Source organism: Ictalurus punctatus, chromosome 15 (genome assembly GCF_001660625.3).
Source record: "Ictalurus punctatus breed USDA103 chromosome 15, Coco_2.0, whole genome shotgun sequence".
In the NCBI taxonomy this organism is placed as follows: domain Eukaryota; kingdom Metazoa; phylum Chordata; class Actinopteri; order Siluriformes; family Ictaluridae; genus Ictalurus; species Ictalurus punctatus.
Window position 1 is genome coordinate 23,795,630 of NC_030430.2, and position 27,670 is coordinate 23,823,299.

The window sequence follows — 27,670 nt, forward strand, 5'->3', positions numbered from 1 at the left end:
CCTTGCTGTAACAGTAGACTGGTGTATGAGGAAGGTGAAGGTTTTTACAATTCGATGGATCACAGCTGTTTATTCACTGCTACGAACATGAAGACTTGGACTTTCATGCTTATCCTCACACTGGTGAGTGTTCACGTTGCATGTCTTCTGTTTACTGCATATAATCTCATCATATTTTAGACCAGATTCAGGTTGGATTTGATCACGATTGTACAGGGCAGCTTTTATTCATGAATCAGTGTAAATGTGCTTATAACTTTCTTTTTTAAACCATAACACTGTTGTCTATGCAGGTTTATAAATCCCATGCCTAATTATTATTAAGTATAATTCTCTGGTAATTTAAAAACATGTTGCAACATACATGGTTCATTATATTGCCTCGGGCAAACCGCACTGAAGTACTTTAAAGCACCTTTACTTAATAATAATAATCATCATAAAATATACTTTATAAATACTTAATAAACCTTAATAATAATCATCTTTAACACAGTTTCACACTAGGGTTAGGGGTGGGGTTGTTGTTTGTACCATTTCTTAGAGGTACATCAAAGGACCTCACCTTCGTTCATTCAAATTTGTACCATTTTTTTTTTTTTTTATGAAATCATTAGGTAATGAACTGAAGTAATCACTGAGCACTTTATATAAAGTGGTATTGTGTCATTTTCATTATTATCATGGTGGACAATTCAGTACTTTATAGCTTAATTCATTGCATTGTAGCTTAAATCAGTACATTGTAGCTTAATTTAGTATATTTTAAGTTAATTCAGTGTACTGTAGCTTAATTCATTACATTGTAGCTTAAATCAGTACATCGTAGCTTAATTTAGTATATTGTAGCTTAATTCAGTGTACTGTAGCTAATTCATTACATTGTAGTTAATGCAGTGGTCTTTTTTTATTACCATTTATTTTGTTTTTCCTAATTTTCTGTTTTCCCCTAGTAAAACTAATAATGATATCAGACACTATGAATGGTAAATTACCATTAGTTAATTCAACTTTGTTAATTAATTGTTTTGCGCCATATGGTTAAATGTCCCACCCATCAAAATAGCATTTCTTAGAAGAAGAAGAATTGACTAGACTTATTATATCCACCCATTCAGTATAAAACTTTTATGATAATAAAATATTACAGCCTTTAAAATAGAATAAGAACTAAAAAAAAGAAATAAATAAATAAAAAAAGGGGGGGATTTTCATGCTGTGGCACCTGTCGAAAAAGAATAAACGAAATCTCACCCATTCATGTCATCAGGTGTTTGTCAGGAGTGAAAACGTAAACTATCATACAAAAGTTTTTGAACCAAAAGTCTTTGGTTAAACTTCAAGAAATTAAACACTCTTCGTGGTAGAATTAGAAAAGGTATATATACATATGTATGAAATCTGTATCAGTGAACTGAGAAATGTTTTTATTTTATTGGGCAATTTGGATCACTCTAATCAGGCATTTGTAGCATAAATATACAGTATTTATATTATAGTCGATACTAACACTAAAATCAACTAAAGCGAATCTACAGTTGATTACAGTTAGCAGCTAGCATCGTTCTTAAATACAACGAGGGATTAGGGATTTGGTGGAACACTAGTTTAACTTCTTTCCTTATTTAATTGACAGTATTGGGGGGAAATAAACACTCAACATGTTCAAAAACTCTGACTGGCTGTATAAAAGCACCACCACTCCCTTCGACAAAATATTGACCTTTAAAAATTATTTCCTCTGCTTCTTCTGAAAACTGAATGGTTTTGACTGAATACATGGAAACGTTGCCAGGAAGCAGACCTAAAATCCCCAATAATGCATTAGTCTAATGTATTATCGTGAGTAAATGTGCATAACTAATCATTTTACTATCGCCCAACACCGGGACCTTTTTCATACAGCACGCTAAAGCTAGTCAGGTTATGACTGGCTAGTATATTTTCTTACAAAAAAAAGAAAAGCGGGAATGAATATGAACGATTATGTATTCAGTCATGATGGATGTGTGTCTATACTGCATCTAGTGAGAAATGTAAAAGTCAGTTCAGGCAAGGGCCTTATGCAATAATGTCTCTTATGAAAACATTAAAATGGTAAATGGTCTGCACTTATATAGCGCTTTTTTAACCTTAGCGGTTCTACACTGTTTCTTATTCACACGCTCACACACCAACGGTAGCAGAGCTGCAATGCAAGGCGCTAGCTTGCCATCGGGAGCAACTTGGGGTTCGGTGTCTTACCCAAGGACACTTCGCCATGAGGAGTCACGTGGGCCGGGAATCGAATACGATTAGTGGATAGCCCGCGCTACCACCTGAGCCACAGCCGCTCAGTGGTATTTAAATTAGATCACTTCACTAAATTAACTCATTCACTTGATTTGAGTAACGTTTCTTTTATCTATGTCAAAACCAACACTTTATTGTTTTTGTCTATGGCTGAAGACACACAAACAACATTCAATACTGTGCTAGACAGCACTGTTTAATACATTAATCTGATTGGTCAGAACTTATTATAGACTGATTATTTTTCTATAACAGCAACTCTGTTCACAGGTTTGAATTAATATGCTCATTCTAATACATTATTGTTTCCATAGTAATAGTCCACACAAAGATTCTACACACGAATAGATTTCAGATAAGCACGTGTAACCGTTCTGTAATTGTAAAATTTTCTGTGAGGAGAGGTTTATTTAATACTCATGGAATGAGTCTCCAGTTTTAGCACTTTGCTACAATTTACCTTTGTTGTTACAATGGACTGACACGGAAGTCTCTCCTTATGGAAAACTTCATCATATCACCATAGATTTATTTTTCATTTTATTTTTGGCATGCACAACGTGCACGGTATTTTATACAATGTATTTAGCGTTATGCACTTTATGTTTCGTGTTTGTTCACGCTTTTTCAGGCAAGGACAAAAAAAAAACTGTATGACAGAAAAGAAAACAAGATGATATAAGCGTGAGATAATGTGATCTCGTTTAATCTTACTGCGAAACACGAAACTATTTTTGTATGAATCAATCTAAACATTTCGCAAGTGAATGGAAATGAGCACATCCATCACCTAACACTCTTAGCTGTCAGCAGAGATCACGCATAAAAACCTGGCCAAATCGAATGTGGAATATAATACAGGAGTCTATATAATAGATCTAAAAATACGGACGTGTAACTGAAATAAAACTGTTATAGTCACCTCTTCACTCGACTGAACTCGTTCATGCTAACGTTTCGGCTGGAGAAATAAAAGCGGATTCATTCTGTATAGAGGATGTACTTTTCTCTGTTTTGATGATATAATGCCACTGAAGCGTTGTGGACATTTTGACAGCCAATATCTGATTACAGACTGAATTGATTAGGTGTATGTTTGTTTCACTATGGCACATAACTGTCCAAAGCATGATGTTTGCTGTCTGAGGAAATCCCACGTATCCTGTGAAGTTTTAAACATCTTTAGGCAGACTGAACGCTGTGTTTGTTAAACTGGGTCCTTACAAAACATGATTTTTTTTTTTTTTTTTTGTAGAAAGAACATAAGCTTCATTAAAAAGTAAATAAAAATATTTCCATGTCATTTAATAACACATATGTATGGTTTTTTAAACTATGTTATAAAGTTTATTATTGACAAACACAATTTTGGCTAAGCATAATTTTCCATTTATTAATGATTAATCATGATTTATAAAACACACACATTGGGCCTCACTGATCAATATTTGCGTAAAAAATTTTGCGTAAACTAAACGAACTAAAATTCCTGCCAGATTTAAAAAGGTTTTGGAAACATAGCGTGCACGGCACCGCTAGTTTGCGTTCGGTAATAGCGACAAAACTTCATTAACAGCATATTATTTTACCATGTAACAGCATAGGAAAACGTTCAAATCTATAGACAAATGACAGAAAAGGTGAATTAGACGTGAGGTAAGCGATATGACAAGGAAACGGTCTGAAAATTGAGGGGTAAAGAAGATCTACACTGTACCCAAGTGATCATGCACACCAAACATAACACAGCGATACTGCTATGATTAACTTGTATCGCGTCTCGGCCGATGTTCTGGAAGTGTTGCACAGCTTAACAAGAAGATGCAGGGCCAAACGGATATCATTTATAAGCCAGCTTTCATCTTCCAAAGGAAAAAAAAATAATCATGGTCTTTAAACATCAAACAAGAGGAACTTGCATGAGGACGTTTCTGATCGAGACTCCAAAGCGTCTCTATACGTCTCTCCGGGTAAGGGCGTCTAATAACTGATGTAAACATCATAAAAAATAAGCAACAGTATATTCCAGATATAAAAGTGCAATGAATCATACTAATTATATAATTTAAAGTTAATCAACTGGCGTGTACCTTACCTTACTCATCTTTTGCATGAAATTTGCACACACTCTGGAGAATGAGTAGGATATGAACGGTTTTTGTCCGAAATGATAGGCTTTTCATGAACACCGACTTTCTCGTCTAAACGCTTCTTCAATCAATTTACATATAACGAATATAACCGAGGCCGATCGGAACATGAAGTGCCATCGTAATTCATAATAGGTACTAAACTAAATTACAAAGTGAAAACCCATAAAACACGTTTATGTTTCAACTTGTGCAAGGCTTTGAAGGACTCATTAGAGCTCATAAAATGTTCCATGAAGAACTGCGGTGTAGAACTGGTACTGTGTTCAGTAATAGCGACAGTTTATTAATTAAATGAAGACGGTACATGAAATCTTGTTTGAGAAATGTTTTAGATCGCATCTAGAATTACATGGCAGCATATGGAAAAATGACTGAGACAAACTTTCATCCTTGGGGCATTTTTTTCCCCTCAGTTGTTATTGTCTCTTGGGTTAATATGGATGAATAATTTAACAAATATTAAATGTAACACTACTATAGAAACATGCTCACGTCTCCATATACAGTATCTCAGAAAAGTGAGTACACCCCTCACATTTTGGTAAATATTTGATGATATCTTTTAATGTGACGACACTGAAGAAATGACACAGTGCTACAATGTAAAGTAGTGAGTGTACAGCTTGTGTAACAGTGTAAATTTGCCGTCCCCTCAAAATAACTCAACACACAGACATTAATGTCTAAACCGCTAGCAGCAAAAGTAAGTACACCCCTAAGTGAAAATGTCCAAATTGGGCCCAAAGTGTCAATGTTTTGTGTGGCCACCATTATTTTCCAGCACTGCCTTAACCCTCTTGGGCATGGAGTTCACCAGAGCTTCACAGGTTCCACTGGAGTCCTCTTCCACTCCTCCATGACCACATCACGGAGCTGGTGGATGTTAGAGACCTTGTGCTCCTCCACCTTCCGTTTGAGGATGCCCCACAGATGCTCAATAGGGTTTAGGTCTGGAGACATGCTTGGCCAGTCCATCACCTTCACCCTCATGCGATGACACCAAATTTAACACACCTGCTCCCCGTTCACACCTGAGACCTTGGAACACTAACAAGTCACATGACACCGGGGAGGGAAAATGGCTAATTGGGCCCAATGTGGACATTTTGTACACTCACTACTTTACATTGTAGCACAGTGTCATTTCTTCAGTGTTGTCACATGAAAAGATTTAATCAAATATTTACAACAATGTGAGGGGTGCACTCACTTTTGTGAGATACTGTATTAAACGTAAAATATCAAGGAGAATTCAAGTAAACATCATGCATATTAATCATCTTCTAAATCACATGAATAATAAAACCACTTGCCCTACATGTGAAAAATGTATGTTAAATGTGAAAGTGAAAGTAAAAAAAAAAGTGTAAATTCATGCGTGTAATTTTCTCATGGGTTGTGATTATTTACAAGCAATTTTTTTTTAAATTACATTAATATTTATGAAGTAGGACACTGAAGCATTTTCATGTTTTTTTTTTTTTTTCAGGCATGAATAATATGTGTAAAATAATATATATTACACATTATTTTATGTGCAATATATAGGAACATACAAATGTTTCTATAAAGATACTGAGAATTCATAAGTACAGCTATGATTTATGTATAAACGCTTCATATAAAGTGCCACGCAGGTTTTTATACAACACCTCGTATTGAGAGAGAAAAAAAAAGTTGGATTGGGATCAACATATTATTGGCAGTCATGAATATGTGCTGATGTAGCTGGTGAGAATGTAAACAGCCAGAGGTAAGAAACATGCTCCTGTCAGAACAAACAAAGGAGGGTTTACGCAAGATAAACACTAAAGCACTGAGTCCATGCTACCTGATGCAACAGGAATTTCCGTCCAATGACTTTTTTATTTTATATATTTATTTATTTTGAATGACTCAATTAACACTTTGTCACATTTCTCCCTTGTTAATCGTTTCAGAATAACAATGACATTATAGACAGTGAGAACTGTAAATAATAGTGAAAAACAAGTTTGTCTACAGTAGTGCTTGAAAATTTGTGAACCCTTGAGAATTACAGTATGTTTAGCATTTGAAAAAGCATGGAAGGAGAGCCTTCTGAACTATATACATATGTGTTCATACACAACTGCAATAAAAATTATTCACTCCAAATTTCAAATCAGGTTTATGTCAGCTGTTTGCAATGAACAAATCAAACAAAAGAAATTGAAATAGTTCGGAGTCTTCAAGTGGTCTCCCAAAATTCAACTGAAAATGCAACTTACAAGGACTTCTCCAGTCTCCAAATTATTCAACCCCCTGAATAGAATCCCTCACAACAGCACATTAGTTGCACGGCTTCATTAGTTGCACCACATGTGCTTGAGGTGGAACACATGAAATACCTGAACTAGCTAGGGGCAGAAAATTCATGAAATACCTGAACTGGCTAGGATTTTTATTTAGTGTCATGTATGAATGCATGTTAGAAATATGGCTAAGTCAAAGGAATGGTCCAAAAGATTAAGGGAAGAGATCACTGCCCTTCACAAACAAGGAACAGGATACAAAAAGATAGCAAAGGACCTGAATGTTCCTAGAGACACCATTGGAAGCATAATTTGCAAGTTCAAAGTTAAGGGAACAATGGTTAGACTACCTGGACGGGGCAGAAAAAGGAAGCTATCGACGGCTGCAAGCAGTTTTCTGAGTAGGCAGGTTGTGAAAAACCCTCGTGTGACTGCAAAAGACCTGCAGCAAGAGTGGCTGGCAACTGGCACTGAGGTTTCAGTGAGCACAGTAAGGCGCGTACTAAACGCAGAAGGTTTCCAGGCCAGAACTCCAAGACGTTCACCACCACTGACCCAAAAGCACAAGAAAAGTCGCTCAAAATCATATAAATAAAACCACAGAAGGTTTGGGATTCTGTTCTGTGGAGCAATGGAACAAAACTGGAACTTTTCAGCACGATGGATCAAGATGAAGAAAGAACACTCTGTCCACAGTCGAGCATGGTGGAGGCTCGCTGATGCTCTGCGGCTGCTTTGTATCCTCTGGCACTGGAAACCTGCAGCGTGTGGAAGGCGAGATGGATTCATTGAAGTGTCAGGAAATCCTAGGAGAAAACGTCATGCTGTCTGTGAGGAAGCTGAAGCTTGGGCGTCATCGGACCTTCCAACAGGACAACGAATAAATATCTGCATTTATATGACCTATAATCTGCATAAATATGACCTATAAAATCATTAGATCTTTACACAAGTGCTAAAAGTAGATAAACAGAACCCAATTAAACAAATGAGACAAAAACTAAGGAAAATGATCCAATATTACACACACAAACACCTGCACTTTGTTAATCTAATATAATTAGATTACTGTAATATGTTAATTTGAGGGATTAAAATCTCTGCCTTTTATCTTTTATTATATATATATATATATATATATATATATATATATATATATATATATATATATATATATATATATATATATATATATATATATATATATATATATATATATATATATATATATATATATATATATATATATAAACACTCCTCATATCACTCATATATTGCTTACTTACATTTTTTTTTAAATCTTAGATTATTTAAAAGCTTACTGCATGAAGTTTAATCAAAATATTTTAAATCGGAGTGTTTTACTGGCAGTGTAGTGCAGCTGACACTGATATTAAACCATAACCAGTTTTAATAGCCTACTGAACTTCAAAAGTGTAATTTCAGTTGTCCTCACCTTGGCCATTTTTGAAACTTTGGAGGCCTTAAATTTATTCAGTATATTACAGTTTACCGATAGATATTTAAGTTGGTGAATTGATTATGTATACCAAAAAAAGCACTTACAATTAAATTATGAATTATCTGATTTAAAAAATGTATACAGTAGTGTTTCATATATTGTTATGTGAGTTGAATTAATTTATTTAAACACTATGTTTTTTTATTTAGTCCCATTCGTTTTTAAAATTTCTCATAAATATATGTCATGTTGGTATATTAAATATATATAAAATACACTGAAAATCGTGAAATTACAACAACCCAGAGGTTTTCTTTATTTCTCTTAGTGTGTAGTTGCAGTGTCAGCGCACAGCAAAACCAGGCAGAAGAGAACATGGATCATCGACTCCTTCACTCTAGAGGAAGAAAGTCCTGGCCCGTTTCCATATGCACTCGGCAAAGTGAGTATCACAGTATCCTCTTTCTTTCAGATTAACCTGTTCATGTGGAAACTCTGTGAGCAGGCAAACTGGAATTTCATACAGTTACACAACTGAGGTTATTCGCTGTTCATTACATTCAATGCACGCTGAAAACACACAGTGTGGAATGAGCATACACTCCTGGGCAAAAATGTAAAATTAAAAAAAATGGGCCAAGAACAAAATGGCAAAATATTAAGCTATAAATGGTCTTAACAACAAATCAGTGGTCAGAAAATGAGCAAGAATTAAACAAATAGATAAAGTAAATTAGTGTGGGATAGCTTTTCACTTTGATTTCTTTAAATGTTTAAGCCTTATGGGTAAAGCCTTGAGGACAGTATACAGTGGGGGAAATACGTATTGAACGTGTCATCATTTTTTTCATTAAATATATTTCCTGTGAGGTTATGCACATGAATTTTTCACCAGACATCAGTATTAACTCAAGAAATCTGGAAATATAAAGAATTCACAACATTAAATCCCATAAATGAAGTTATGTGTAATAAAGTGGAATGACATGGGGAAAAAAGTACTGAACACGCTAAGAAAAAGCAGTTCTCCAAGGCAAGGTAAGGCAAGGAACCAGCTGAAATCTGTAAGTAATTATACCCCCTAATTGTGCAAATTAATATCGGCTTGGCCTTTTTTTGCCCAAGAACGTATACTGTAACTCAACGTGTGTCTTGTTTGCAGCACTCTTCAGCATAATACATATTGTTAAAGCGGTCAATTTTAGGTACATGAACAGAAACATTTCTGATCCTTACATTTAAACCTCACACTGCTGTGCTGACACTATCTGACACTGGTGTGATGTAAAAAGTGTTTAATGAGTGATGATGTCCCTCCTAAAATCAAGCAGGGTACTGTGAGATTTGAAACTAGAAACACAGTTAAGATTTATTGTTTTTAAGCATCAAGATTATGTTGTTACGTTATAGCAAGGTTTGAGTCTTGAAGCTCAGTTATTCTCTCATTATTTGAATTTCAATATTCCTCCTATTAAATATCAGAAACTATATGCACTACATGCACCAAAATGACACTTATTTATTAAAAACATTTATTTGTTTGACCGTGTGATATGATGATAGAACGGCAATATTGAGATATGTCATGTCAGAATCATGCCCTTGTATTATTATTATTATTATTATTATTATTATTATTATTATTATTATTATTATTATTATAAACTGACTAGAAGCATTTGACCTGATGTGAACATTTTGTAATCTTTAAAGTGGAAAAAAAAAAGATATTTAGTTATTTAACCTTTTCCCCCACTATTTCAGTGTTTTTCAAACAGAACAATACAATTATTTGTGTAGATATTAAAGTATCATCAGTTTTAGTATTTAAATGCAGCACTACTACAGTGTTGGCAGCTTATATATATATATATATATATATATATATATATATATATATATATATATATATATATATATATATAGTATCAGAAATATACAGTAGCTCTGACAGCAGTGCAGCTCCACATAATCTAAGCCCCATAATAGACAGATTTGATCATTTTTCCAATTCCAATACATCAGCTTCCAACTAGGAAGGGTGAAGGTTAACGTGTTTCCTCCAAGACAGGTGAAGCCAGTTGTGGCATTCAAAATTGTGATCTCCCGATGATAGGACAGACGCTTTGTTGTGCCACTCGGGAGCTTGTGCACTCATTAAAGCATTGCATAAATTTCTTTCTTTCTTTTTCTTACTATTGTATGTAAGCCCATTTTTTTTATGTGTTTTTGTTTCAGATTCATGTGGACAAGAAATATTTAGTAAATTTCGTGCTCAGTGGCAATGGTGTTGATTTACAACCCAAAGGTGTGCTGAGTATCAACAAAAAAACCGGTGAAATTCTTGTGCATAAAAAAGTCGACCATGAGACCTTTCCAGTTCTCAGGGTATGTATGACCTTATGACCTTTAAATATGACAGTTATACTCAAAATAATTACAGTTATACACAAATCAGCTGTGTTACTGATAACCATATACACCTTTTAATAAACGCTGCATTATATTCATGAAGTATCTTACATGATTCATAATTCATCCTCATTGAATTAATTCATTCATTTGAGCAGTATGTTTAACGCAGAAGTAATTTATCGGCAATGCTTAAGGTCAGTAATTTGTTAGTTGTTAATCAGTCCGTCCAGGAATTTTGCGATTTTGCGACCGCAGGAATGAATGGAATATCAAGCAAACGTTGCAATATTCGGAGGAGCTTGCAATATTTCTAAATTACCACAGATTTGGACCGTCATGTGACGTCATCACAACTTCACACTTCTTTGATTCACTTGTGTCAAACATGAGTACAGATAAAAGGTCTCAATTACCAGCAAACTTCACCGTGATAGAACAATTTATAGATAGAACCGTGCAAAACAATCTTGCGCAATTGCAATTTCACCAGTTCCAGTAGTTTTCCGCCAAAAAAAAAAACAAAACGCAAATTAGATCACAATTAAAGCGTTTTTGTCCACGAAAATCACAAATAAAATAAAGCTCTGTGTGAAATCCTGTACGGACTGGCTAATTTGTTCTTTATTCATTCATCCAACAGTGTAAATGTTAATGCAACATGAAATCTTTGTCCCTATTGCAGCTCAAGTTTGAAGCAAAGAATGCCTCTAATGACAAAGTGGACACGAGGCTAGGTGTTGAGGTCAAGGTCCAGGACATTAATGATCATGCCCCTGTTTTTAAACCTCTTAACTATGAAACAACACTCAACGAATCTGTGCCTCAAGGTGGTGTATCACTATACACACTACGATAATGTACTGCATAACATTTTAGCTACTAATTTACAAATACAATGAACTGGGCCTCTTTTTTTTATGCCAAATCTTCTTAATTTTTTTTTTCCTCTGTTTTTTCTCTGTTTTTTATTTTTTTTACAGAGTCACTCATTTTTTGTCTGTGTTTTTTCTCTGTTTTTTTTTTTTTTTTTACAGAGTCACTCATTTTTTGTCTGTGTTTTTTCTCTGTTTTTTTTTTTTTTTTTTACAGAGTCACTCATTTTTTTCACAGCTCCTTAATAAACCTTCTATTATCATGACGCTGGTGATTTTGAAACATTGTTCTCAGTGATATAGTGGTGTAGTGTTTTCGAATGTCCTCTCCAGAGTAAAGATAGAGAAAATTGTTTTGGATATTTAGAAGTAAGAAACTCATATGTATCAAATGTCTGATCTCAGACCAAGTTTACAATGATTTATATATATATATATATATATATATATATATATATATATATATATATATATATATATATATATATATATGAAAATGTCCATTGCAGATAGGCTGGGTATGTCAGTATGGCAGAGGTTCCAGCTGTTTTCTGAATTTGTTATATGACCTTATAGAACATTTCTAAAAGGTTTCTCACTATCCTCCATGTGGCTGTCATCAGAGAAACGAGGATAGAATGATTTTGATGAATTCACAAAATGGGAAATATAACACAATATAATACAACTGTAACCAATGAAACATTGAAATAAATGTTATTTCAATAATTAATGTTATTACAATAAAAAAGCATTTATTAGTTATTTATAAATTATTATTATTACTCACCATTCAGAAATAGTCATACAGTTAATCAGATTATAGTTTACTGAAAGTGTTACCTATTTCATACCTATGAAGACATAAGAAAATGTTCAAAAGCTAACCCTGCCTCTATGCCTAGTTTTAACCACTATATATATATATATATATATATATATATATATATATATATATATATATATATATATATATATATATATATATATATATTCTGTGAGAACTGTTACTAATTTTCAATGCTGAGACCATACAATATTGTATTAAAACAAAATATCTCAACAGGTAAATTGGTTATGACAGTCTTTGCATCAGATGATGACGATGCACTCACCCCCAATGGCACCTTCGAATTCAGACTTGTCTCATCCACCCCAAAAACAGACAATCTTGAATTTTATATGACTCAGAACGAAAACACAGGAAATATTTATTTCAAAGGCTGCTTGGACTATGAGGTAAATACATCTCAGTGCTCTATTGTATATAATGTTTTCTTCCTCTATGCTAACATCTTTTTCCCACCAACATGGTTTTGTTAACGGTTCTCCAGGTAACCTATTTGAGAACCTTTAAGAACTGGACAACACAAGTTTGAAAAATGAACACTTCATCAGGGGTATATAATCAGGATCAGGCAAAAAAAAGGAACAGTATATATCAGGAGAAAAAAAAAAGGAATAGTCATCAACAAAACTTGACAAATTTACAATCAGCTGAAGCCTCACAGAGAGCACAGGTACACTGAAACATGTACGGTGGCTTGCATAAGTATTCACTCCCCCTGAACATTTCCACATTTTGTAGTGTTACAAGTTGGAAGTGAATTCGACTTAATTGGGACTCTCCTGAATCTACACAAAGTAGCCTATAATACTGAAGCATTCACACACACACACACACAAACACACACACACACACGCACACGCATACGCACATTCTCTTGCTATAATTGTATTTAATGGATAGCCAGGGCAAGGGGGCCGTGGATGACCACCCCTTACATCCACATTTAAAGATGGCCCTTTAGTCTAGTCCAGTTTAGCTAGAACAGGCTCTATGCACTCTAGTAAGAATATCAACTAGAGATTAATTCCAGCATTATGAAAAGTGCTTGATTTTGCCAGCTGAGAACAGATTGGGTTGCAGTGGAACACTAACAGTGGAAAATATGCCATAATTTCCTTTCGGCATAATTTCCTCAGTTTCTTTAATTGAAATGAATGCATGTTGCTTAATAAACTATACACACTTGTTTTAATGCTCTAGATTAGGGGGTTCAAACTCATTTTAGATAATGGGCCACATTACACTTACACCAATAACATTAAGACCAATAATAATAAATAAACCAATGTAGTTCATAGACTATATGTAAAAGTTGTGATTGCATACGTATTCAATCCGCATTTTTTAAAATGGCTAAATGAGTTATTTTGGAAAAGACAACTATACAATATATTTTTTTAGGTTGCCAGTGAACATTTTGTCAGTTTATGGTGCTGAGTTTGTGCTCCCTAGTGGAGTAGCGAAGACTGAATTTTTGTTTTTTTTTTCAAAGGCTTCAGTTCAATTACAGTCCACAAAATTATTTTAATTCAGAACATGAATTTGATGGGCAGTATAAGAAGTTTATCAGGGCTGAATTTTCCCTGAGGACATTAAGTTTGACACCCCAGCTTTAGAGCATATTTATTAAAAGTTGAAAAATAAAATAAAATAAATAAATAAATAAATAAATAAATAAATAAATAAATAAATAAAAAGGTGCTTGTAATATGTTAAAATAACAAAAAAAATTTTTATGTAATAATGGGTTAATGATTAATTATTATTTCCAGAAAGCACAGAAATATACCCTCTTGATCGAAGCCAAAGATAATGGGGACAAAGTACAGCTTTCCAGTACGAGCACAGTGGTCCTGAACATCATCGACCATAACAATCACCTCCCTGAAATCACTGGTCACACAGTGAGTACTAAACTGTTTATACCATTAAGCAAACTTACTTATCTTACTAATCTTCTCATACCTGATTGCTTTGAAGGTCAAATACAATCATCTACCAAATAAACAGATGAAAATATAATACATTATTTAAGCTAATCAACTAAAAGCTCAATGTTGATATTTCAGACATTTATATGATAAGGTTTTTTTCAGGGTCCTGGAAAGATAAAGGAAAGAGAGAGCGGTGTGGACATTCTGCGATTTCAGGTAACGGACAAAGACAGTCGAGGTTCACCAGCCTGGAAAGCTAAATTCACTCTTCATGGAGATCCGGAGAACAATTTTAAAATCCAAACCGACCCCAAAACTAATGAAGGAGTCCTGACTGTTGTAAAGGTATTTATTTATTTATTTATTTATTTTCGACAAGGAAAACTGTTATCTTGTCGTCCGTTTTGTCTATGATGTTTTCAGAGACCACATACACAGTGAAACTCATTACTTGTATGCGTGGCGGTCTGGGAAATCACTTCACATGGTCAAATTTGTACAATTTCTACTATATGAAGTTCTGAGCTTTTCTATATTTTTACAATATTACAACCTGTAACTGAAATAGATTTAACTGAGATTATGTGTCATGACACTACACAAAATCCCCCATAATACTGAAGTGGCCTTTGGCTAAAGGTAGGACGTCCACTAAATGTACTCAAAGAACCAACCTAGAGACCAAGAGCAACTGTGAAGGAGTTTGAAAGATCTAAAGCTCAGGTAGGAGAAGCAGATCACTGGACAACCATAACCCCAATACTCCACAAAGCTCGGCTTTACGAAAGGGAGGTGATCCATTTGAAATCCCATTTAGAGTTTGGCAACAGAAAAGAAAAAAAAAAAATTAATGGCTTTGGCACAAAACTCTATCACCCTGAGAACCCCCACAGTGAAAGGAAACAGTGGTAGCATAATGTTTAAGAGTTATCCTTCGTCCCTTAGTCCCTTATCTGACTAATCCCCTCTTTATCCGGTAACTGACATTTGGGGGACATTACCCTCTAAGCAGAGTTACTTTATGCCAAATTCTTTCCATTTGGTCCAAGCGATGTTCTGGATTTTTATTTTACAACTCAACCCTGATTTAAAAAATTTCCAGAACCTTGTCTCAGACTTGTTTTCACAGCTCATTTGTCTTCATGATGCTGTTTATTTAGTCATGTTTTTTTATTTATTTATTTTTTTTTTCTAACAAACTCTGGGGCCTTCCAAGAACAGGTGCATTTTAATTTAGATCACATGACTTGCACACAGGTCAACTATATTGAACAATATGGTGGCTTATGACATAATCCCAATTAAGGCAATTTCAGGTCCAGATTGTGACACTACAAACTGTGTAAAAGTTCAAGGGGAGTGAATATTTATGCAAACCTCTGTAATTTATAGTGTTTTAAAATCTGGTTACCCCCCACAATTGAAAAGGGAAATTTTGTTAAGTGGAAATGTCAAAGCATATTACTGGCAGAAAAACACAATTACGGTCAAAACCAGATTTTTTTTGCTTCTGACTGTTGTCCAGAATTTAGTCACAGCAACAACCAAATGGTTTACAGAGACACCACACATCTATACAATTTAATTTGACAGTTATAGCCTAAAACATGCATACTCTCTGACTGCCAAAGTTAATTATCTATAAATAATTATTCAGTTACATAATGGACAATAAACAGATGTCTAATTTATTTAATTTGTTCACACCTGTCGCAAACTTTATCCTTGCTTTACTAACTAGGGAATGGATTATGAGGAGCAAACGTCAAGAAACGTGTCAATCAGTGTGAAAAACGAGGTGCCCTACTTCTTCTGTAAGGTGAAAAACCCTACTTCGCAGGGTCTATGGGAGGTCGAGACTCTTGCTGAAGGGTCGAGCACAGATGCAACTAAACTTTATCCGGTCACCATCGCTGTCGAGGACATCAACGACCCACCGGAATTTGTACACCCTGTTAAAGAAATAATGATCATGGAGAACACAAAAGTAGGAACCTTATTGGACACCCTTACAGCCAGGGACTCAGATAAATCATTTGGAAGCTCATTTCAGTAAGTGGAAGTACCTTTCTAAAGTTCTCATCAAGATAAATGTTAAACCATACGATCATTGTGATTGTAGAAACGGAAAAATGTGTGTAATTTCTGGGTGTGTGACAAAAAAACAACACCTCTTGCTACAACTTGGCAATCAAGCTATGCAATCGAGCTAGAAAACAGTGAATATTTGTAAAAATTTGTTTTTTAACATCAAGGGTTCGTTAAAAATGGTTGCCAGGCTGGATTCTGCCCACAGGTATAAATATCCGGTATAAATGACTGAGTTAAAAATGCACAGTACACTAGAATCCAAATGTTCAAAGTGATTCATTACCAAGAACTGCGACTGGATATTGATACCATCTTGATATCTCTATCTCTTCTAGCTTTATTAAAGGAGAAGATAAAGAGAACTGGGTAACTATAGATCCAAAGACTGGCCAGATTTCTGTGGCCAAGGTTATGGACAGAGAATCACCATTTGTGAAAGACAGTACCTACAAGGTCACTGTGTATGTTGCGGACAATGGTAAGAAACAGTAAGCGAAATCCATTGACTTTCATTTTTGATATACTGTAAGTACTAACACGTTGGGGCTCACTGGTTTTGAGGTCGTGAGTTCAAATCTCAGCACATCCAAGCTGCTATTGTTGTGCCTTTGAGCAATGCTCTAAACTTTCAACTACAGAGTTCAACTATAATTGTTTGGAATGAAAGTGTCCTCCAATTATGGTTTGGTTTTCTCAGATTTCCATTTTAATCAGCAATCTAAAAGAAACCTTTACCTTCTCACCTCATTGGCATTATAATTCAACCATGTTATGGAAGTTCATTCCATACCATTGTTGAATTATAAGCTCAAAAGAGAGGGGGGGGGAGGGAGCATGACATTGTGTTGCCTTTATTTCTTGCAGCAGTGGTGTGTAAAAATATTTTATTATCTCATGATTTTAACTTAACATCTCCAAATTCTGACTTATTATCTTAAAATTCAGATTTTATCACACAGTTTTGACTTATCTCTCTCGAATGATCTCAAAATTTGGACTTATCCTAAAATATTTACTTATTATCTCAATAAGTTCACAAAAAAAATCCCCAAATTCGGACCTATTATCTGAAAACTTTGACTTATCTCAAAATTCTAAATAAATCTGAATTTCAATATACTGCTGCTGCAAAAAAAAGAAAAAAAAGTATGTTCTACTTGTGTAAAATGTTCAACCGGGAAAAAACCGGCTTACATAAGATGTTGCATGGTGATACAACAAGAAGAGTGTCGACAAAGAACAGTGATTAGACATGTTCTTCCAATATCTATGGAAGTATAATAGTGCCAAATGTCCTCAAGGCAAAATGGCATGTAGAATTACATAAATTGAACGAAAACATATCGCAATAATTGCGATACCTAACATGACACCTAAATGAACACTGTACAGTTGGTTTTGTGACTGTAAGTCATTCCCATTCAAATGCTATTGAAGTTAGAAACATGTATACCGATGTCGTATGTAACTTTAGAGACGGTCCCTTAATTTGCGCGTATCTGCGAATACCGAACGTCCAATGTCAAGCCAACTTCCGCTAGGTTCTTCTTCTCTTGTGGCTTGTCAGCACAATCCCACCACTAGGGGGCGGCCCAGAGTAACGTGCTACAGTAGTATCGGTAATCCATTGCTCTTCCCGTGAGACCCGGATATGAAGACTTGAATTTTAAGACCTGAATTTTTGAGGTTGAAAAATATGTGTTGAAATATTCCCTGACGAATAATGACGATGGTATTTAAACAACTGAATATTTCGGAACCGTATTTTAGGAAGGTGAATACGTGTGCGTTGAATTTTGAATGCTGGAATTTTGTTTTCAATCAAAAGATTCAAACCAAATGAATTGCAGAAGAAACTAATTCGAGCACTGTTATTGCTGTATTTTTGTGTGTGTGTGTGTGTGTGTGTCAAATTGCTGCGCAGAAAAATTTAAGTATTGTTATTGTTTTTATTCAATTTATGTAATTCAACATGCAATTTTGTCTTGAGGACATTTGGCACTATTATACTTCCATAAATACCAAAAAGAAGTCCAAAAAATGGACTTGGTTCCTAGGAAATATCTTGAATTGTACAATGTGTATAAACACACAAGGCCTTTGGACAACATACAGTAGCGATGTTCGCTGCTAGTGCTTATAGCAAAAGCAGAATCTTTATTAAACCAGTTAAAATGTCTGGTTTTACTTTTAGTTTGGTTCATAAGCTATTTCTCATGCAGTAGATTGCTAAAACACAGTGCAGTGTAAATTAAATGGAAACATTTTCCCACATAGTGTATACAGCTTAAATACTCATATGCACATAACAAGTTCTATAACTATACAAAGACTAGACTATAGTTTGATGATCTATCTTGACATCTGTTATGGCTTCTACATGCTAAAAAGTAAATCCTGGTTCAGGTTCATAATCACCGATTTGCTTTTTTCTTCTCATTTGACCTACAGCTGAACCTCCACTGACAGGTACAGGGATGGTGATCATCCATCTAGGAGATCAGAATGATAACGTACCACTGTTGGAGGTGGACAGAGTGAATGTGTGTTTATCAGACAAGGAAACCATGACTAACATCACTGCTTTAGATCTGGATCTTCCTCCATACAGTGCACCATTTCACTACGAGCTCCTGGGAGATGTCAAGGGGAAATGGAGGATTGAGCCAAATCATGGTACAGCTTTTACTCTATCGTCACTGTCACCTAAAATTGTGATAAGACTATACATCTAGAATGGCTGGTTATGGCTAGAATGGTTTCATGGCTGCGAATCTGTAAGCATTCTCATGATCCAACTGATCAGATGCTTCTATTTTATGGACTTAGATAGTATCACTTTTAATTAGCTTTGGCTAGTAAGAGTCGGTCCATATCCTTGAGCAGATTAGGTGTGAGGAATCAAGCTTTACAGCTTGTTGTTCCCCATTAACACAAGAGATAACAAATAGGTTAAAGGTTAAAGGTTATTACTAGCTAGGAGCGCATGGTGGCTGTCTGTCCGCCATCGCCCTGTGTGTGCGGAGTTTGCATGCTCTCCCCTCCTCCCCCAGTCCAAAGATTGGCATGTCCAAATTGTCCATAGCGTATGAATGGGTGTGTGAGTGTGTATGTGATTGTGCCCTGCAATGGATTGGCACCCTGTCCAGGGTGTACCCCGCCTTGTGTCCGATGCTCCCTAGGATAGGCTCCAGGTTCCCCGTGACCCTGAAAAGGATAAGCGGTATAGAAGATGGATGGATGGATGGATGGATATTACTAGCTAGACAAATTATCTAACTTAGCTAAGTTAATTTCAAATTAGCACCTCCTTCTAATAAAAAATCAAGGAATCAGGAAAAAGGGAAATAAGTGGAAAATGTTAAGGAAGGCTGGTCCGTAGGGATGCAGGCCGTGAGGATTGTCTGTTCTGCAGAATATCATGTTATGCTTGTTTTTATTTGTGTCCTAACAACCATTTGGTTATGGCCTGCTTATCTCTTTCCTTACTGTTTGTTGTAGAGGCATTTACAGTGCAAGATTCAATGCCTAGAATTTCAAACATGCTTGAAAATAGGAAGAGAAAAACCCCATTGCTGAACTGTTTACACTACACAATAGGGGTGCACAATAGTTTGATCCCATTTGTCCCAGATATATCACAATTTATTCTGCGGAGAAAAATTAGGGCTGAAAGTGTGCAATCAGCATAAAAGAAAACACGAAAACCTGTTATAAGTCTCACTGGGGGCATTTAGAAGGAAAACAAACCTAAAATCAATTCAAAACACCGTTGTCTTGTTTAAATTGGCTCTAATGGAGCTACCGCCATCAAGTCTATTGCAAACCACTCAGTGAAAACCACAGCACCAGGGTAAGAATGCATGAGATCATTTTATTTGGACTCATGCCTTTGGAACACTAATCAGCGAGGTAAAGCAAATCATCGTCCAAGACAAACACCCAACTCGGCAAACGTCCAGCTTTCTCTGAACTTACTGCTTTTCTTCAATTCATGGCAACACCCCCCTCCCACACACACACACACACAGAGCTCACTCCTCAGTGAGCTCCAGAAAGAGTGAGATCACATACCATCAATATATGTTGAATAATAGTGGTAAGAAGTGCCAGGTTAGTCATTCCCCCTCTAGCTTTTTCCCAAACACCAGTTAACCATGCCCTCACTGGTTTTCATATGACATCTGTTGCATGCAGTGTTGTATAAATACTGTATATCGCCCTGCGTGATGAAATCGTTGAGGTTCTTTAGGGAAAGAAACCTGCTAGTCTTGAGTTTTATCACAGACGGAACATGCCAACATCTTATTACAAGAATCACCCTGAGAAAACAAATGCTGCCTGAATAGGAACCTTGTGAATTTTCAGAGGAAATAGAGAGTACTCTACATTTCACCCTGCTTCTAATAAGCAAATGGAAAAAAGTAAATACATCTATATAACAGCCAAAATTATTCAAACCTCTGTGGATGCATAATATCTGCAAATAACTCTATAAATATAACGGCTAATATGATAATGGTAAATGGTCTGCACTTATATAGCACTTTTTTTTTAGGGTTAGGGTTACGGTAGCAGAGCTTGGGGCTCAGTGTCTTGCCCAAGGACAATATACTTCATAACAGAAAGTCTAGATGAAAACGTATAAGTTTTAATTGATTATTCATGCTTATTTTTAAAAATGTTGCTTATCTAATTTTCCTGCTATTTTACCCTTGCTTGTATATTTATTAAACATAATTGAACAGTTCAATTCTACCTATTTAGTTATATATTAGGAATAACAATTTGTTAATTAATTCGCCGATATTGTACACAAAAATCAGGATGCCGGATTAATGTGACATAATGAATATTTAATCTTGATCTCTCTGCAGGAACAACTGTGAACCTGATCCGAGAGACGACGGTCTATTCGGGCCATTATGAGGTCCAGGTCAAAATATCAGACAGCCAGAACTTTGGTTTGGTCCAAAACCTGTCCGTCACTGTGTGTGACTGCAGCATCTCATTGAACTGCCATGTTAGCAGATCCATGAGTGCACAGACGAGCGTTAGCGCCATCGGTGTCATAATCTTCGCTTTGTTGTTACTGCTAGGTAAAACTGAGATTCGGGAATACTCATATTATGCACAGGTGTAGCTTTCACAGAAGAATTACCGAAATAAACACTTTGGCTGATCAAACAAAGCTATCCAAATAGATGTTCAGTTTCAGCTACACAATAAAAACGGACTCTGTATTAAACAATGAATTCGATAATTATGAAGTATCATTTTGGATCAGTGCTTAATAAGGGATGGAAAACAAGTAACATTCTGATTTAACAATACTCCTCTCGCCTAATTTTCATTTATTTGAAGTATTAAGATAGACTTTTTAAATATATTCATAATGAATCATTTTAATCATTAATAATATATAAAGATGCTTCTACATCTTAAAGCTATATATTTGGATTTGTCCCACAGACAAAACAACTGAAAACGTTTTTTGTTTGTTTGTTTGTTTGTTTGTTTGTTTTGCACAGTATTCATTCTGATGGCTCTTCTGATCTCCTGTAAAGAAAAAAAAGCTATGATCCCAACTGATGATGCTCCTGACTGGTATCTTATTAACTCCAACATTGAGACACCTGGCACAGACTGCAAGGTTACTGGAAATACATTATAATTACTACACCGTAAAATCGGATACGTTCATTTAACTCCAAAAATTTGAGGAAACATTTACCTCAACATTTTTAAGCTGATTAATCAATTTCTTTAAGCCAAATACACTTAAATATAACAAGTTCGAGTTAAATTTTTTGTTATATTTAAGTGTATTTGACTGGTTTTGCAGTGTATACATTAGGAATACATTATCACATAATATATTTACATTATAAATTCCATAATATGAAAATGCCTCTTTTTTTTTTTTTAAATGAACTACACAATTAATCACAATACATACAAACAAATGCACACATTCAGAATAAATGGCAACCAGAATCAAACAAACAGGTAAAACAATACTATAGCATTCTTAATCAAATGTCAATATTAAATATCCCTGTGCCTTTTGTGCTTAAAAATGTAAAAGTTAGAGAGATTGAAAAAAAAGACACTTTGTAAAAATGGAGGTCCTGACTCCGTAATAAGTTGTGTCTGTGTGGTATAATTTTATTTTGTTTATAACACTGACTACGTTTACACGGACAGCAGTAATCTAATTATTGACCTTACTCTGAGTAAGATAATAACATGATTAAGGTGTTTACATGAGTCGCTTTTAGAATACATCTCTCATGTTCCTGTTTTACGTGTTATAGAACATAATTAGATTAACGGCACACGACATTACATCCCCGCGCCACGCCGTCCGACGTTCCCTCCAGAATTTCACGTATCGACATACAGTTTGTCTTCGATATGGTACCGTATACAGTTTTGGGTGTTTTTATTTTAAATTTTTACGAACGCTTCCAGTGCGGTTTATTATTAGTCGTGCTGTACGTGCTAATGGACGACTGCTTGAAGCGGTGGGCTGCGTCCCAAACCACATACTTACCTACTGTATATTAGCCGAGATACATTTATTTCGTATGCAAGTTCCATTTAGTAGGTAAGTACGTGGTTTGGGACGCAGCCGTGCTCTCTTGTCCGCCGTAAAACGGTCGAGCGCTGCCGTGTGTGTACGTGTTCTGTCGCACAATACGGTGAAAACTCCCACACGACGTTAACAGTGTGATTAAGGTGTGTACGTGTCTGTAACGCACGTCGATAACGCGACTAAAACAGGAATTCTCCACACGTCTTAATTCCATTTGTGTTTACTTCGAGTATGACTTTAATCGGATTAAGGTCCTCAATAATCTCTGTTTACATGCTAGTTTCTTAATCAGCGTATTGTCTTAATCGGGTTAACAGTGTAATATTGTTGTCCATGTAAATGCGCTGATTGTCGGTAACGGAAATGATGTATTGTGTACCTGTACTATAGTAACTCTGCTACAAGTGTTGATAACATTGATCTTTTTTCATAAAGATACCAGCTAAAATCACCCAAACGGACATGAGCGAGACCACTGTGAAGGCATTCAGTCCTCTAGGAGCTCCAAATGGAATTTCCACACAGGAGCCATTACTTAACAACGTATGTGATATCACTACGAACAAATCAAGTACAACATAGTAATTTTTTTTTTTTTTCAGTATCGTAACGATGCCTACTTTGTTTGCATTTTTTTTTTTTTTAAACTTTATAATTATACAACTTCTATTGTTAGTGATATTAGACAACAAATTTAGTCTTAAAAAGTCTTAAAAAATTGACACAATACCTTTTTTCCACAAGTTTAGGAGCTGCTTTTAGCACAAAATGCTTTGTGAATTACTCCTAATAGATCGATAACAGGAGTAATACACCTTTACATAGATAGTTAGGAGCATTTTTAGCCTCGAGATTCTTTAGAAATATGGCTCAGGAGTATCGTTACGCTGAAATTTATGGTCCGTGAACATAAAGTCACGCAGGCGTCAGTCTCCAAGAACTAATCAATCCTGGCCATCTATGTGATGTACATCAGCTCACTATTTTTTCTTCACGTCCCTCCTGCAGGGTTTCCATCAAAGTTTTGCATCATCCGCTGAACAACAAATGATTAGGAGATCTCTCCGACGGGTAAATATAACTTTTTAAAAAACGATGACTGTCCATTTTCCATTTACAGAATGTCTGTAACTTGAATTGCTAGATTTATGATAGTGGTATTTGTGCTCAAGGCAGGGTTTCTATTTTTTTCAGAGGGAGTAAGTTTATGTCTATTTTTATGTTTAATTCCATAATACATCATTTTATGTTTAATTCCATGTGAAATTCACACTTAGCGGATGTAGTTAGTTAGTTAGTTAGTTAGAATTGACACTTACTGTGTATGAGCTGTAACCATGGAGCTGACCTGAACTTCGCAATAGTGGTTGAATGTCATCTATGTGTCTATAGTTTTTTATGCGACCCTTAGACCTGTTTTAAAACATGTCTTTCTTAAATGTCTTTCAGTGATAATGTATTCATGATGACTGGCAACAATAAATGTGATGTCTTTATACTTAAAACCTAGCTGAAAGTATACTTCTATAAACTAGACTCTATTCATTCAACCAGGATAGATAGAACTATTAGGCACTATATTCTGTTAAACTGTAAACCAACTGGTTCACATGTGATAATATCTGGTGCACACACGATAATATCTGCAGTTCCTTTAATGTCTTTAGTTCCTTTAGTGTCTGGTTTGCGTGCAATAAAATCCTGATAGTATCTCATGAGAACATGATCGTAAGTGTGCAATAAATCTTAACCTAAAAAACTACACCATGTCCGTTAAATGGTTCCATAGTTGAACGGGTTTTCTAATATTTTCTAGTAAAAAAAAAAAAAACAATTATTGAAGTACTACAAGCACTTTGCATAAACCCTGGAAAGTAGTGACACATAATAGGACAATAACGATGTAACAATGAGGAAAAAATCACTGTAAGAGTTTAAACCTGAAACTAAAGCGCATAAACCCTAGAGGTTATTAATAAATAATTAAGGAATTAGCGCAAGATACAAGATGATAAAATAAACAACAATTCAAACGAGGTGTATAATCTGTTTGGAGAATCTAAATGGACCTAGGCCTTAGGAACCGTGTAGCATTAAGCTAACTTGACCTTAAGACAAATATCAAAAGACATGATCATAGATATTTATACTATACGCAGTATAGGCGACACCAAGTACGATACAAGACATAAACAAGCAGTACAAGACTAGACAGGATTTTAAGTAGAAGAAGAAATGAGAGCATAGCGAGATTAGTCGTAGCATGGTCACGGTTTATCTGACACGTTGTTTTTCCCGTGTGCACGTTACAGAGTTCGACAAGACGTTCTTACCGGCAGGGCAGCAATTATGATATGATGGTAAGATGTTATTAGGCTTCTAACATGCTAACAAGACTTGGCTATTTAGGCTACATATGGTGTATATACTGTATATATTTCATACATCTTATATGGCATTGTATGTAAATTGTAAATGCTAATGTTATTGCTCATTCTTATGAAATAAAAAATCACTTGGAATCGGTTGATTGTTGTATGTGTATGCAAAACTCATTGTGTCAGTAGAGGTCGGTAAAATCTTTTTGGTTTGAGGAAATTCATAATAAACTCTCTTAACAGCGCGACAATTTCACTTATGTTGTGAAGTTTATACTTCAGAGCTTGGTCTATGTTTTTATTTTTATTTATTTATTTATTTTTTTTCCGTATTATTCTGACAGTAAGACTTGAACGTAGCTGATATCTTTTCCCCATCCAGGGCTCGGGCTCCATGAGCAGAAACCATTCTATTTACCACTCAGATGACCTTCATATGAGACAAATATTGTTGATTCAGCTTGAGAAGGTAATGCTACACTAGTTTTACTTTTCTTTTCGTCTCGTTTCATTTTACGTGATTTGACACACCAGTCTCATAAGAGTAGATCAGGTTTCATATGAAAGAAGTCAAGGAAAGTTAAACCTATGTAAATGTATTTAATAGCCATTTTAGTTTGGTAAAGAGGTGAGAATATGAAATAGCATTCTTGTCTGCATCAGTACAGAGGACAACGTAACGACAAACACATCCTGCTCTGTTACATAGAATGTGGGAAACTTTACCTTTTGTGATACAATCAACTGATTTTCATTAACAGCATTGTACTGTAAATGTTCAAACTAACCCAGGTTCACACTGGATTATGGGTGATACACCCAGCCACTGAGCATAACACTGAATAAAAATACTTACGACAAAGAAAAGTATTAGGAGGTTTGACTCTATTCTATTTTCTCTAGCATTTCGGATGGAGCGAGGAATGCTTTGTCACACCTTTAAATTATTATTAATTTTTTTTTGTATCAGAAAATATATTATAATAATCACGTTTTGATATTTTTCTTCTTCTCCTCTATAGCGCCTCCTCCAGCTCCAGTCTCCACAAGAGGAGCTTGGCGATTATGAGCCGCACTTCTATGCAGACGAAGGCGAACCCGAGACAGGCCAAAACCTCGATACCATCTCCGTTGCTGAGCTAGATTTCCATCCAGACATCCTTACACATTTAGATTTCCAATTCAACAAATTGGCAGCTGTGTGCAGGCCTGATCTAATGTCATAGTTTGAGTGAACTGAAGCTGAAAGTAGCAACCAGTGAATGTTTTTCCCTCACTCACTGAGAGAAGATTAGGGTTGACGTTGTATGCTTACATGACACTTGTCATGTGATGCAAATTATCCTGATTTAGCATGCCTACCTCATGGATGGATGGATGGATGGATGGATGTGCAATCCGATGATGTTCTGGTAGTTGAGGTTACATGGAGAAACGGGGCTGTAAGAAAACCATTTTTAAGAGAGAAATTAAAACTGATGTGGGATACATGGTTCTCTGCATCGGTAGAATGATTAAAGCTCAAGCAAAAAGGACCTTCAATAAGATAATTTACCTCACAAAATTCGTATAATTGAGAGTGTGTAAAATGAGTTTTCATCACGGCGAATTCATCTAAGCATACTTGAATTCCACGAAGTTGGGAACGCTGGAATGGTTACCAACATAAACCACAAAGATGGGCTGTAGTCTAGTGATAGAGATATGGATTATCTGTGTGGAGTTTCATATGTTTTCCCCATGTCCATGAGGATTTCCTCCAGGCTGTCCAGTTTCTTTCCATCTCCTCAAAACATACATGTAGGTGGACTGGCTACTCAGCATTGTTCCTAGATTTGAATGAGTGTGGGAATGTATGTACGAATTGACGTCCCACCCAGTGTGTGTGCCTGCCTTGCTCCTGGTGCTTCTGGTATAGGCTGTGGATCCACTGAGACCCTGATAAGGATAAAGCATTTACTGAAGAATGAATGAATGAAAAAATGGGAGCAATACATTTTTAAAGCTGTTTTAGAGAAGATAGCTTTGGTTGCGGTTATAATTAGTTTGTAGCGTCTTTTGTAAAGTTCTGCATTAGAAGTTGGTGGAAGATTTTAAACTCAAAGGACTCATACTCTTACTTGGAAAAAAAAAAAACCCTAAGAATTTATTTGAAGATGATCATATTATTATTATTGCTGATCTTACATACTAGGGCTGTAATGCAATGGCGCTAACTGTATGCGTATACTGATCTAAAGATCTGCATCTCTATTCTGAGTCAAAATGGGGTCCTTTAGACATCATTTCATTAGATGATTTTCTGGGAAGATTTGCTTTTAGCAAAAATGAACAACATTTATATTTTAAGAA

General features: G+C 35.4%; 1 protein-coding gene across 1 annotated transcript; it reads left to right on the top strand.

The window, feature by feature from the left end:
• Positions 1-27,303, top strand: LOC108275794 (cadherin-like protein 26). Its single transcript, XM_017486785.3, has 17 exons — positions 1-123; positions 8,509-8,622; positions 10,419-10,568; positions 11,278-11,422; positions 12,534-12,706; positions 14,090-14,221; positions 14,414-14,596; positions 15,993-16,303; positions 16,678-16,820; positions 18,794-19,018; positions 21,220-21,441; positions 21,874-21,995; positions 23,376-23,483; positions 23,949-24,011; positions 25,253-25,300; positions 25,701-25,787; positions 26,341-27,303. The coding sequence occupies exons 1-17, from the start codon at positions 55-57 to the stop codon at positions 26,542-26,544; spliced, it is 2,499 nt and encodes an 832-aa protein (XP_017342274.1). The 5' UTR covers positions 1-54; the 3' UTR covers positions 26,545-27,303.
• Positions 27,304-27,670: the final 367 nt, after the last annotated feature.